The sequence below is a fragment of the Orycteropus afer genome, unplaced genomic scaffold, assembly GCF_000298275.1.
Source record: "Orycteropus afer afer isolate SDZICR_OR568_19922 unplaced genomic scaffold, OryAfe1.0 scaffold00021, whole genome shotgun sequence".
Taxonomy (NCBI): Eukaryota; Metazoa; Chordata; class Mammalia; order Tubulidentata; family Orycteropodidae; genus Orycteropus; species Orycteropus afer.
Genome location: NW_006921608.1, coordinates 14,810,986 through 14,826,499, shown reverse-complemented (window position 1 = coordinate 14,826,499; position 15,514 = coordinate 14,810,986). Strand labels below are relative to the sequence as shown.

The 15,514-nt window shown below is 38.2% G+C and overlaps 1 protein-coding gene across 1 annotated transcript in view; it reads right to left on the bottom strand.

Annotated features, from left to right (window-relative positions):
- The window catches only part of STK3 (serine/threonine kinase 3), a 321,893-nt gene that overhangs the window by 17,985 nt on the left and 288,394 nt on the right, over nt 1–15,514 (bottom strand). The window contains exon 9 of the mRNA XM_007934885.1: nt 1,518–1,710. Coding sequence (XP_007933076.1) covers nt 1,518–1,710 — 193 coding nt within the window. The remainder of the gene's footprint in view (nt 1–1,517; nt 1,711–15,514) is intronic.

The window sequence follows — 15,514 nt, the reverse complement described above, 5'->3', positions numbered from 1 at the left end:
ATAGGTATTAAGAGATGATAATTAATTCATTTATGAAATCACAGTATCATACATATACTGTTAACTGCAATATGCTAAAAAGCGATTCAAAAATAAGAAATGCTAGTTCCTGAAATTCTCCCGATCTTCATCATTCTGTAAGCAGTGGAGGTCAGAAAGAATGTCTTAATCATCATTTAGCCTCTGCAGCAACTCTGGCATCATAAGAGCCAAAATTATCCAAAATAACCTAAAACTTTCAGTAATTAAAGTTCAAGCAACAGAAACTGATGAAATAGAAGGACACGTGGTACCCACTGTCATATAGTCAATTCCAACTCATAGTGACCCTACCGGATACAGTAGAACTGTCCCACAGGGTTTCCAAGTCTGTAAATCATTTTTCTTTTTGTCTTTGCTTATTTTCATCTTTACTCATCATTTTTTTAAAATTTTATTGTGATATGGATGAAATTTTACAGAGCAAATTCATCTTCCATACAGCAATTCACATACACTTTACCTCATGACATTGCCTGCAATTTCCCACGATGCAATAGCTCTCCTCCCACCTCCTTCCCATAGCCACCTCTTCCCTGTGTCCTTCCCTCCATGCACTCCTGCCTCCTGAGCTGCCTCCCTATGCATACATAACCCTTCTATTTTCCCATGACTGATCTCTCCAAGGAGTGTGTCTACTTAATGTAAGTGTTCAGCTCATATGCCTGTCCTTTGTTTGGCTGGAAGCCACAGGAGTGGGTTCAGTTCCAGACCTGAAGGGCAGCTAGGGGCCCTAGCTCGTCTCAGGGGTTCCACCAGGCTCTATCAGACCAACAATCCAAGTCTGTAAGTCTTTATGGAAGCAGACTGCTACGTCTTTCTCCCACAGAGCAGCCAGTGGGTTTGAACCATCAACCTTTGGTTAGCAGTTGTGCACTTTAGCCACTATGCCACCAAGCTCTTTTCTTACATTCACAGTAAGCATTGGTAAATAAGTACTGAACTAAATTTTCTGTCTGAGCATCCCTGTTTCTTGAAATGTCTCTCTAGTGTTTTATCTCTTCCTCCCTCAACCTTTACCTCTTCCCTTTGCTTGTACCCCTCTATCACTGGGGCTTACCCAGTAATGTAGACAATATGAAGTATTATTATGTTGTATTTATTAGAACAGAGTTTTAGGATCACTTTTTTAATCCAAAAAGAAAACATCAGGAAAACTATGTTTTTTTCCTCTAAAATACTTCACAATAAATTAAGTTACAGGTAAGAAGCCATCAATAGGGAAAAAAAGTTCTATAACTAGAGTTAAAGATTTGTTGCTTTCTGTGGTAGTAAAACATATATCTATATATAGATATATAGATATAGATATAGATATATAAAGTTAATTTCTGGCTTTTTTTTTTCCTGTTAAATAAATCTAAGAAACAAAATTTTCCACAATTGGCTACAAAAAGTAACATAGAGCTATCTTAGTTTCTACAGACATTTATTTTCAAAATAGGCAACTAATGTTCAATGGAATAAAAGCTCCATACTTTTCATAGTGCCATCCTCTTCTTCCTCATCCTCATTGTTTATGACCATGGTGCCCAAGTCCGATTCCAACATCGTGCTATTATGCTCAATCATGGTCTGGGCCCCTTCACTCATGGTGCCTGTGGCCCGCATCGTGCCCACGCTTTCTGAACTGGTCTTCACCATGGTGTGAGAATCCAGCTCGTCTTCATCCTGCAAGAAAACAAGGCAATGAAGGGAGACCCTTCTAAGACAGCTGCAGTTCTTAATTCTTAACAACAGTAGAACACATTTTTAATAATGAAAACAAAACCATTATTACTATGAATTTTAATATAAAAACACAATGCAAATATTATTCTAAGAGCCAAAATTATCCAAAATAACCTAAAACTTTCAGTAATTAAAGTTCAAGCAACAGAAACTGATGAAATAGAAGGCTGCTAGTTGCTTGTAAAGTGAGAATTTAGATAAATTATCAATAAATGCGTATCAAAGAATATAATGACAATAAAAGAATTGAATATATAAAAGAGAGCACATTAAAGACAGAATATGCTGGCACTCTCCATTTTAACAAGCATAATAATGTTTATAACCTTGTACAGCAGCCATAAACTTTTCAATGCAAATTCATAGAAGAATCAACTTGGCAATATATGAACCAAAAAATGTTTTCTAGAACCTTCACAAAAAAAATATACTGGAATAGGATCATAAAAATAAACTAACAAATGCTGTTTCAGAGACTAAATCTGCTTTTTGGAAAAACTTGTTATGCACTGAAATTCATTTATATCTATTCTACTTTTTTAGAAACAAACAAAAACCCTAAATCTCATTCTAGTAGAGGTCAAAATGCAAATGTGGAAAATAATTTGTCAGCATTTAATCTCAGCAACTTAGGTGACTTGTCATAATAGTAGTCAGACAGACATGTGATTAAAAAAAAAAAAAAGCACAGGCAAGAGTGTTTCACTCTTCTCTCATGACTTGCTCTCATGATTTTTAGAGGACTTCTTCACTGTCATGCCCTCAACTACTATGACGTTGAGGACTCACAAATCCCCAAATCTTTCAATATTGTTACTAACTACTTAAATGCTTAACGGCTTCTAAAACTCTACATTCCTAAACCAGACAGCATTTCATCTATCTTCTTGTTCCCTCAGGTCTGCCACATCCCCCAAACCCACCACCACAAAGCACAGTAATCTTCACTATCTTCTTATATCCATTCTCTTTTCCATTCTCCATATACAGTCAACAAGCTCTTCTTCTTTGAAACATTTTCTTAGCTCCATCTTCTCTTTTCTATTCCCACTGCTCCTGGGTAAGTCTCTCATTACCTCGGACCGAGTCAGTGTAGGTAACACTTCCTGTCTGAAGATTCTCTCATCTGATAAATCCTGGCTCTAACCATCTAATAGGCATAAGACCTTTAGGCAAGTTATTTAAACTCATTGACTTTTGTTTCTTTCACTGGTATTATGGTTACTAAATGAGGACGAGTATGCAAAATGCCTGCATACTACTGGAAACAAGGTAGTTTACTGCCTTCCTCAAAGTACACAGAACTAAACTAATTTTCTTTAAAGACAATTTGTATCACAATATTCTCCTACAGAAGGATCTATAATGGCTTCCAGTTCTCACCTATTTTAAATCTAAATGTTTCTACCTAGATTTTAATGTCCTTTATGTGCTTATGGAGAAGAATGCTGAAAGTACTGTAGACTGCTAAAAGAGCTAACAAATCTGTCCTGGGAGAAGTGCAGCTGGAACGCTCCTTGGAAGCAAGAATGGCCAGACTTTGTCTCACCTACTTTGGTCATGTTGTAAGACGGGACCATTCCCTGGAGAAGGATGTCATGCCTGGCAAAGTGGAGGGACAACAAAACAGGGGAAGGCCCTCAATGAGATGAATTGACACAGTGGCTGCAATGATGGGCTCGGGTATAGCAAAGATCGTGGGGCTGGCACAGGACCAGGCAGGGTTTCGTTCTGCTGTACATCTCCGACTCGAAGGCACCTAACAACAATATGTTCTTACCTTATTCTATCTGACCAATCATATTTTCCCGTTGTTCACATATCCTCCAATGCAGTCAGGCTAATACTGACTGAATCTCCATCCCTCATAAACCCATGCCATGCTCATTAAGACTTCCTCTTTGCTCACGTCTTCTCCATCCAGCATGCCCTTCTTCCTCTATCCATTTAACTAAATCCTACCTAGTCCCATATCAAATGTATTACCTGATTCAGTCTTTATTAATTATCCCCTTCTTCAAACATCTGTAGCACCTATAATTGGCATTACACACCTTTGCACTTAAAAGTTACGGTCTCATAATGTGGGTAATGGGCCTGTAAAATCTTTTCTAAATAAGTACTTTTCAGACAAAAATGTCTTAAAGTACTTTTGAATCCACTGAAGTGTCTCATTCAGTATTAAATACACAGTAAGCATTCAATACATATTTGTTTTTTCATTGAGTTATAAAACCATGGGCCTTTACAGTTAGAAAGAAACTAATTTAATCCCTCACTTCATATTTCAAAAAAATTGAGGCCCGTGCAAAGTAGGGGTTATACACCTACTTGAGAGTAGAGGTGGGACTACAAACTAGTTTACATCTTAGTCCATCATTTCACTAAATACACGTACCTTATCTACATTTAAATTGTGATCAACTCGCATGCTTATGTTACAGATGCAAGCTTACAGCTGTAACAGCTTATGTCACCAGCTCCTATCCCCAGAGAGTCCCACACAAAGTATTCAGTCTATCTTAATCCAGCCACCATCTTCTCTCACCTGGACCAATTAATAACACAGTTTCCTAACTGTTTTCATTATTTCTACTCTTGCTCCTTTAGTATTCCACAGAACAGGCAGATTTGATTCTTTCAAAAGATAAATCAGATCATGTTATTCTCTGCTCAAAACCCTGCATTTTGTCTCCCATTGCATTCAGAATAAAATCCAAATTCACCATGGCCAGATGTGCTCTGGCCCAGTAACACCTGCCAATTCCATCTCCTATCACATCCCTGCTTGCTCCTCCAGCTCCATCCCTGCTGGCCTCCTAGGCTGTCTCTTTAGCACTCTAGGCATGTTCTTCCTTGAGCCTTTACATTAACTGAGCCCAGTCTGGAATCCACAAGACAGCCTGATCCTTTACTTAACTCAGGTCTCTACTTAGATGTCACCTCTTCAGTGAGGCTTTGTGACCACATGCATCATCGACTGGCCTTATTTACGCATATATTTCTTTATATATGGATTATCTCTACCACTGGAAAGCAAGTTTGATGAAGACAGGAGAATTACTTTTTCACTGCTTAATCCCCAATGCCTAGAACATGCAGCATATAGTAGGTGTTTGATAAATATTTGTTTAATAAATCAACTTATGTTTTATCTTATTAACTCAACAAGCATTGATTGTACATTTATAATGTGTCAAGGAGTATAAAGGCATTAGAAATAGAAAGACGGTAAGACACAGTTTTGTTCCGTTTTGCTTTTTAAGGAGCTTGAGATGTAGGAGAAATAAACTAACACATGACCAATAAATCACAAGACAGCGTGGGTGCTGTAAGAGCAGTGCTGACAAAGCACACCACGAGTGCCAAGAGCAGAGCCTCTAACTGCCTCTCACACAGTGAGGCAGCCCTCACGCGAGGAGGTCTTACACGATGAGCAGACCACACATGTAACATATACACATAAATTTGGGTGTGATATTGTGTATTACAGCTTCTTTTTATATCAGAACTAAATTCAGACATCATTTCTCAGCTCAAACACCCCAGGACTGAGTCAGGTGCCATGCCTTTGTATTCCTATAGAACCTTGGGTTACACTCATCAAACACGTACTACACAAGAATTGTCTAACCCCATTAGACTCTAAAATCTGTAGGTGTAGTAATCAGATCTTGTTACCACAGTTATATTCCTGGTATTCAGTACAAAGCCTTGTCTTCACTACATAATTTATTAAATGAATATAAAACCCCATCATGAGGCAGTGACAAAGCACAGAACCAAGGACAATGGTATGCAAAGTTCTAGTGTCCAACTCTATTTAAACCAACTTACTATTTTAAAATATAAAATGGCTATCAAAGAAATTCTGGGAAGGGAAAGCCATTAACTAGAATTATTCAGCTGATTATTCATTTGATAATGATGAAAACAGTTATCCTCAACCAGTTAGAGGCACTATGATAAGGGCTTTTTATAGGATACCTCCATTTAATGTTCTCACTAACTCTGTGGGCCATTATTATCTCTATTGCACAAATGAACCTGATGCTCAAATGTCATTTAATAAATTGTCCAAGGTCATACAACAAATAATTGGAGAAGAAGGATTCTACTCAGGTCTGTCTGATTCTAAAGCACAAGGTCAAATTTGCAAATATGTAATAAGGCCTTTAAATTATCTACAGTATTTTCCACATCTAATTTTATATATATTACAAGTTACGTAGAGCATGTTGCCTTTTGCTAACTTAATAGATGAAACACATGAACACCCTGATTTGCCCTTGGTTATAAAGCTAATAATAATTAAAAAAAAGAATTGGGATCTACTCTTTCCTGTAGACTGCACTGAGATGGGAGGAAAAAAGGTTTTTTTTTTTTTCAAATCACAGTTCTGTTAAAAAAAAAAAATCTACTGCTAGTTTAAAATCTTATTTTCTCATGGTTATGACCAGTTTATCCCCAAAACACTCAATCTATTTTTGTATGTGTGAGTCATCTGTCTCTTTATCCCCATAAGATTCAACACTGTGACTATTAAACTTAACAAGAAACATAACATCTGGTCAGTGTGAAACAGTACTTTTAGACTTCCTATGTTCTAAATTGGAGTTCAATCTACAAAGGATAATGAAGCTTGCAACTCTGGATCCATGCAACTGACTTAGAAAATCTATAAAACTGCAAAAACCTTAAATCAAGTTTGGAAGGGATTGCTCTTATTGTGTATTATTGTTACTTGTATAGTCATTTTGCTAAAGGACGTTAATCTAATTTACATATTGATTTTTAAAATAGCAATGAAAAACTCCAGCGAATACTTAATTCACTAACGTGAGGATGGCATCCAAACAGTAATTAATAAAGTACAGATGGATGAGAATTACTTTATAGGAAATGAGAAAACTTGAACACTAATAATTAGGAGGTCTGGTGGCTCAGCGGTTACAGCATTCTGCTGTTAATGAAAAGGTCAACGGTTTGAACCGACCAGCCACTCTATGGGAGGAAGATGAAGCAGTCTGCATAAAGATTTACAGGCTCAGAAACCCTATGAAGCAGTTCTCCTCTGTCCTGTGGGATGGCCATGAGTCGGAACCGACTCGATGACAGTGGGTTTCACTGGTGGTTTTTTTGTTTTAAATAATTAAGTGATGGTGCTGAAAACTTTGAGCAACACTTTTAATTTTTAAAAGATCATTAACTCCAAAATGATTCTTAGATTTTAGATTACTCTTAAAATTTCATTTGATACTTTTCACATTTTTATTATAAAACAGTCATTTATAATGTTTTCTCAAAATTTGCCTGTTATTCCTCAAAAAAAGAAAAGCAAAAGAAAAACATGTTGATGCTTTATAGACAAAGGTCTGCAGAGCAGATGCTTCCCCATTGGAGAAAGCTGCCAATTTCAGCAAGGAATACAATGGCATTTTCAATCAGTGGCCATCATGTGCCAGGAATGCAAAACAGAGTACTGATGATAATCCAGCTTATGAATCATAAAATCCACATGGAATACAAATATTTGAAAACATTATTAGAAAATCCTACTTCATTGCTAAGACAGGATTTATGCTCTAACACTCTGAGATACAATCCCAGGCTCTGTGTTGTATATCTTTACATTTTTATCTCTACCTGAAAGGAACTTCTAAGTATTCAGCTACTATTTGCATGGTTTTAAGGACATTCACACAAACATTGTGGAAAGTATTCATCATTTGTAACACTAACGAGATATTATGACAATACTCAGTTAAGTAGGTGTCCTTCTAATTGGAAATACTCTGAGCTCTTTATTTCTCTTCTTGAAATGACACTAAAAACTTTTTTGCCAATGCAATCATGTAACAGCACAGTATTATAGCATGAAACAGTGATGATCCTAATGGCCTTGGTTCAGCTTGACAATTCTAATGATTCAGCACTCTCCCACAGAGTGAAAAAATTTTACTCTTCAGGGGAAAAAATTCAATGTGTAAGATATATAACTGAACCAATTACACAAAAATCTGCAATACTCATTATGAATGCAATTAATGTCACTGAATTGTATATGTAAAAAAAAATTGAAATGGCAATGATTCGTTATATATATTTGTACCACAATATTTTTTTTAAGACTGACTACCCACCAGCCACTCCTCGGAAGGAAGGTTGGGCAATCCTACTTCCGTAGTGATACTGCCTCGGATACCCAAGGAGGGGTTGCTATGAGTCGGGGCCGACTCGACGGCACACAACTACTACTACTACTACAGAAGCCAAGTATGAGAATAACAGATTATATTTTCTGTAGAAGGGATCTGGAAACTGTAAATAATCGCACTCTACTCACTATTTGGGTTTTTTTTTTTTTTGGAGGGGGAGGTTTCTGGTTTTGGAAAATATAGCCATTGTAAATAAAACACCTGTTTTTATATTTAAAAAAAAAAAAAAGTTTGTAACATTATACTGCTCTGCAACCAACCAACCAACCAACCAACCAGCTGCCATAAAGTCAATCCTATTTCTTGGTGACCCCATGTCTGTCAAAGTAGAACTGTGTGCCACAGGGCTTTCAAAAGCTGATTTTTTTGGAAGTAGATCACCAGGCATTTCTTCTAAGGCATCTTTGGGGGGACTCAAACCACCAACTTTTCCGTTAGCAGCAGACAGCATGAAAGGTACAGATATCTTTAAATCCTCCTACAGGTGCTAATACGGGAGCTCTGGTGGCATAGTGCCTTAAGGCATTTGCCCACTTACTAGAAGGCTGGCGGTTCAAACCCACCAGCCACTCCTCAGAAGGAAGGTTGGGCAATGTACTTCTGGAGAGACACCACCTCGGAAACCCAAGGAGGGGTCACCATGAGTCAGAACTAACTCAATGGCAATGAGTTTGGTTTGGTTTTGTTTACAGGTGCTAATCAAGGAATGGCATCAAAATGATAAATGTAACAAACATCCTGTAAATGCACGGCTGAGCTTTCAAGATAGTAAGAAAAATTCCCATTGGCCCCAGAGTTAGGGACCAGAGTGATAAGCTGCATCTGACCTTCGGGGCACGTGACACCAACTGGGAGGAGAGTCTTTACATCACATTATACTTTAAGGTATAAAGGAGAATGAACAAGAGAAAAGACAAAAAGTGGCATGGCAGAATTAAAATTCTGCAGTGAGTTGGGAATCTTAGAGGTCTACATTTTCATTGAAAAAGTAGACAAGAAAACATTACCAATAGGCAAAGGAGATGATAAGCACACTTGTCTGCCTCTCCTGGAATATGGGTAAAAATAGGGGGAAAAAACACCTTCAGGATTTACAGAGTCCTGAGTGGTACTCAGCGCTTACTACTAACCAAAAGGTTGGCGGTTCGAACCTATCCAGAGGCACCAGAAGAAAAAGCCTGGCAGTCTGCTTCTGAAAGGTCAACTTCCTGAGAACCCTGTGAAGTGTAGTTCTACTCAGCACACGTGGGATCAACTCAATGGCAAATGCTTTTCAGAATTTACAGCAATGGATCTGGCACTGATTTTGTATTACCCACATAGTCTGGGGAACCCTTCACTGAGAAATTAACCTAATGAAGTCTCAGTACTGGTTGTGTGTGTGCGGGGTGGGGGGTGGGCTGACGGAAACAAATACAAATCTACCCTAGAGGAACTCATCTCCAACCCTCAACACAGAACTCACCATCACTATCAGAGATTGTCAGCTAAATAGGAGCTCACAATACAAAAGATAAACCCATGAAGGAACAAGCTACCAAGAATGAGAACCGTAGAAACAACAAACAGAATCAAGATTCCTTTGCTATAGAGAATTAGGTGAGGCTCCTTATAAAGCTGACTTCTATGATAAAAATTAGGAAAGATCAGCCAGTGGCACCCCAGATTGCAAAAAACAAGCACAAAAATAGAACCATTTTGGCTAGAACACACAGCAAAAATAAGTTACATTGCTTTATATGATGGCCTATAGCTTATGGAAGACTGTAAACACTGGAAGTCAGCATAAATTGCTTGGCAGAGGAGTGATAAGAACCTTGGAAATGGAAGAATAAGTTGGAGGAGAAGAGTAGAAAGAGTGACTAGAATCAGAAGGTTGTTACTGAAATCTACATTTGAGATAATTAGAGCCTGAACTAAAAAGTCTATAGAAACAGAAGTAAGAGATTGAATTTGAAAGAAATGATGAAGAAAAGAATCAGCATATTCTAGAAACTTTTATCACCGGGAAGCCAAAATAATAGATAAAAAATAACTCCCAATGTTCTGAACCTAAGGAGACCAAACTAAACTCTAACAAAGAAAGTTGTGAAAGATTCTAATTTGAACAGATAAAGACAAGAAACAAAACAGAAATGGCCCGAGCAGTGCAGCTGCAAGGAGAAAAGCACACCATCGAGGGCCACGGCAGCAGGAGTCCTTCACTTCTCCCGGCGTGCGAAACGGCCTCTCTGCCGACCTGGGTCAATAATGAATACCCGAGCTGATGCGGGGAGTGAGAAAGTAAGAGGAAAGGGTCAGAATCAAAGGAGACCACTGTGTATTTGCTCATATGACTTACATCATGAAGTATGTCTCACACTGTGAAAGAGCACCTATGTACATTATCCTAAAGTCACTCTCTCCTCTGCTGTTGGGTGTGCCAAGTTGATCCTGACTCAGTGACCCTGTATGACACAGTAGAACTGTCTCATAGGGTTTACTAGGCTGTAATCTTCACAGGAGCAGAGTGCCGGGTCTCTTCCTCCTGTGGAAGTGCTAGTGGATTTGAATCACTAACCTCTTGGTAAGCAGTCAAGCCTTTAATCATTGTGCCTCCAGGGCTTTTTCCTTCTCCCGTATTAAAGTGGAGCTATTATGTGGCCAAAGGATTTCTGGTGGTGTAGTGCCTAAGGCATTTGACTGCTAACCTGAAGGTTGGCAGTTCAAACCCACCAGCCATACCATGGAAGGAAGACTGGGCAATCTACTTCCATAAAGATTTACTGCCTCAGAAAACCAAAGGGGTCACTCCGAGTCAGAATCGACTTGATGGCAGTGAGGTTTTTTTTTTTTTTTTTTTTTAATTATTACGTGGCCACTACCAGAACGTTACCTTCAAATTGTACTTCCAAAATATGGTAAAAGATAGTGCTGGGCTGATCCCATTGCCTCGGTTATCGATTCACATAGCTATGTTTGTTGTTATTGTTGTTTCCCCAATGTAAGTGAAACGTCTGCAGCAGGGTCAACCTGTCAACCCTGACCTTACAGGTACTATGTTCAACTCTACTGACCTAAGAACCACTGAGAAAACATTAAAAATAGTCTCTTTCAAACAGCTACCCTTAAGCACACTTCATTGTTTGATGGGCTAAAAAAAAAGTAATAAATTGGTAATCACCAATTTAAAATTACTGCCTTAGAAACCCAAGGAGGGGTTGCTATGAGTCAGGTTTAACTCACAACAACAGTAAGAACTGCCTTATCTGAAAATCTGCAAAGAATGAACTCTCTTCCCGTTGCTATAAGTAGGTGGTCCTTCTATTTCACTGCAAAGCCAGCATAACAGCTCATACAGCTGCTGGCTTGGACATACCTTCTTTAACAAACAGAACGTCTGCCTTCTGACTTCATGGAGTCTAACTTTTTACATGTTCACAGTCATGTTTTAAAGTCACATCAAAGCTTTTAGGATCTCCAAAAGTCATAAAACAAAAACAAAAACAAAAACAAAAAAACCTTGCTCATCAGCACAACAAGCCTAAATGGTGAGAAAGCGTGTGGGCAGAACTTCAGAGACTCCATGATGCAAGACTGTACAAGTCTTGGCATCATATTAAAAGTTTCCAAACAAAAGATTATCTTACATCCCCTGTGTACAAAACTGATATACAATAGAATAAATTAAAAAGTAAAAGAAACCCTAACCATGACTTTTCCTTTTCTCTCACAGCCAAATGTATGTCAAAGGATTAACAAAATATAAAGAAGCTTATAAAATCAAGTATTTTAAAGTTAGAACACCACCTTTAAAAACTGTTGTTGTTACAAGCAGTTTATAAAAAATCCACAAGAGGGCACCAAAGACAAAAGACGAGAACAAATTCCATTAATTGAAGATTTACACAGACAAGATAGATTCATAAAATAGGTTATAAAGTTAACTAATATACTACCTGGGAGCTCTGGTAGCGTAGTGCCTAAGGCACTTGACTGCTAACCAGAAGGCTGGTGGTTCAAACCCACCAGCCACTCCTCAGAAGGAAGATGGGACAATCTACTTCCGTAGTGATACTGCCTCGGAAACCCAAGGAGGGGTCACTATGAGTCGAGTCTGACTCAACAACACATAACAACAACAACAATATACTACCTACACCTTTTAGAAATAGAATAGTGGTTAATATTTTTTTAAAAGAACTTGTTGTTGTTGTTGTTTGCCGTCGAGTCGGCCCCGACTCATAGCGACCCCTCCTTGGGTTTCCGAGGCAGTATCACTATGGAAGTAGGATTGCCCAACTTATACATGTTTAAAATGCCATAACCACTTAATGTCATTGATTGTATCTTTATAGAAGCAATGTTGAGATTTGTCAAGGGCAATGACGTCTTCCCGATCTGGTCATCTCCACAATGATTTGCATGTAACAGCAGAAGCTCAATGAGCACGTGCCAATTCCACGAAATTGGTGGAAATGGACAGCAGAGATGTCAAACACCCACACTACTTTATCACTACATGCTAAGTTGCTTTTATGTAAAAAGATTTATGACTGCATAGCTTATGCTTCTAGAACAAGTATGATTAAGCGCTAACTTGTCTTTGAAATGAAATTTCCTCTTTTTCTCATCCTTTTATTTCTTCTCTGTTCCAAAATGCTAGTGTTCAAAGAGCAAATAGAAATTTTAATACATCATTATCAGAACTATTGCTTGCATAAACTTAGAAATGATAATATTTTGAAATGATTTTAAGAAATCATCTTCCAAAACATACATTTCAGAAGACTGCTTTGCAGCACACTAAAACAATAATCACTGATTTTAATATGTACTTTACATTACTGAAACTCCTGATATAAATGAAATTCTGCGGCAGAGGACTGTCAAGACAGCAAAAAATAAACAAAACCCCACTCCAGTCCAAACAGTCATCGTGTGTTTTCCTTAAATTCTGCTGAAGAAATATGGAGCCAGTATTTTACTTTGTTAATCTCTATACACAAACGCATTTTGTGTTGTTGATAAACTAGCAGGAGTGCTATGCTAGGACAGTAAGGGGTGGAAGTCAGGTAAAACCTACAAAGCAGGTTTTTAACTATACTTGTTGATTTGTTAAGTATTTATTAACTACTTACTGTGGGCCAGAAAGTATTCTAAGATACAGTTCTTGTCTTTGAGAAACGTATGGTTTAATAGAAGAAAATTAGAAAACAAATAAATGCAATGAGAAAAATACTTCCATAGAGTAAAAACACGGGATACCACGGGAGCACAGAGGAACAAAGCTTGGAGAAGAATCATGATAGGCTCTGCCTTTGGGAAGGGAATGACGACTAAGATAACTCCTAAAAGATAAGGAATTAATCAGACAAACGGCAGTGAAGGGAGGTAGGCAGATGCAGTAACTGATGTTTTCCTTTAAACATTTTTTGGGCAATCCCATCATTTATGGTCATAGCTTAACCACTCATTACCTACAGAATATGCTGCTTGCCTAACTGCCTGACTTCTCCCTTGGAGGTGAGGATTTGGATGATCCACGTTGCTGTTACGTTGTTGTTAGGTATTGTCAAGCTGGTTCCGACTCACAGTGCAACAAAACCAAACACTGTTTGGTCCTGCATCATCCTACTCTCACTGATACGTTTTAACCCATTTTGCAGCCACTGTATCAATCGACCCTGTTGAAGGTCTTCCTCTTTTTCGCTGATTCACAAACACCTCAAATTATACAAGTCTTAGACTGACCTCCAGAAGGTCACAGCCTTGAAAACCCTACAGAGTAGTAGTTCTACTCCCCACAGCGGGGCCACCGTAAGTTAGAACCAAGGGAAAGGCGACTAACAACAAAAAGTGATCTAATCTTCCCCAGAAGCCTGCCTTGGAAAGAGCGCTGCTGTAGAGGATTTCAGGTACGGCCTCAGAGGTAGACAAAGTGTCAGCAAAATGAAGAAGCAAAGGTTTTGGTCATTCTATCAAGAATTTTGGTTATGAATGTGTTTTAATGGTCAAAATATGACTACATTTTTAGGTTGAAGAAAAAAGAGGCTGACTGAATGTGCGAGGCAGAGAAGGTGCCTTTAAGGGAGGTGGGAAGTTATACACCACGGGGCAGCAGAACAGTACTTCCTGCTCTCTGCATGTCTCTATCACAGAACTTGTCCTGTTGTCTTATGATCAGTTATCGGTTTACATACTGCCTCTTACGCTAGACTGCAATCTCCTTGTAGGCAAAAACCACATCTAATTTTTCTTCTACACCAACATTTATGAATGGAAAAAAGACATACAAGTATCCCTGGCTTTTGAAAGTTTGCTTTATGCTACTCAGCTTTTACAAAAAAGACCTGCGTTAGCATCTATTTTCACTAAGCAAACTAAACCCAAAGAGGATTGTGCTTTTATGAAAAAGGTGTAAAGCGAAACTAACGTTCAAAGTTCGTTTTACTGCACGCCGTTAAGAGGCAGTGAGAGCGACACCACCAAGCTCCTTCCCCAGGCACACACTCAGCGTCTCAGCATCGAGCCACCATACCTCTGAACTGTGTCTGTGAATGCTAGATGCTAGTGTTATTTTAGGTTTTGTCTGTTATTTGGTATGATTTGGTAGGTTGTAACTTTGGGGTCTCCTCAGAAGGAAGGTTGGGCAATCCTACTTCCGTAGTGATACTGCCTCGGAAACCCAAGGAGGGGTCGCTATGAGTCGGGGCCGACTCGACGGCAAACAACAACAACAACAACTTTGGGGTCTGGGAATGGTCACAAATTTTCTCCATAAAAATTAATGGTAATGTTTATTTGCTGTACACTGTCTCAGCTTATGAAAGATTTCATAAGAATGTGCTTTCAGATAGTGGGGAAAATATGCATCATCCTCTGAAATAGGAAAAAAAAAAGAAAGGGAGAATGCTGAAACATATACAGTTAAAAGAAAAGTGAGGTCTAGCTAGGGCAATAAGACAATTAAAAAAAATAAAAGGTATATATGCGGGAAAGAAGAAATAACACTGTCTTTATGCACAGATGGCATGATTATTTTTGTAGAAAATCTCAAAGAATCTATAAAAAAAAAAAAAACCTCCTGGAACAAATACTACATTTTAAGGAAATAACACATACATTATATGTTTTTTGGTAAACCACACAGCCCCCTCCCATGTTAGTTTCCTATGTAGGTTATGCATGTTATATATGCATGTGCATTAGTTTGTAGGTGCATTATTTGTGAGTACAGAAAGGTCATAGGATCCAAAGCAGTACACAAAAGTCAACTGCTTTCCTATATACTAGCATTAAATGATTGGAATTGGAAACAAACAAAAGACTACAACAGAAACATTTATAACACCAAATAATAAATAAAATACCATGTAGGTATAAATCTAATAAAGCACATACAGGATCTGTGTCCTGATACAAGAAAGCAAAGAAGATCTAAATAAATAGAGAGAGATGCCATGTGCATGGATTACAAGGGCCAGTGTTGTTAAACAGGGGCAGAGGACCCATGTTTAGCTTTAGACAGATAGCACAAAAAGGCA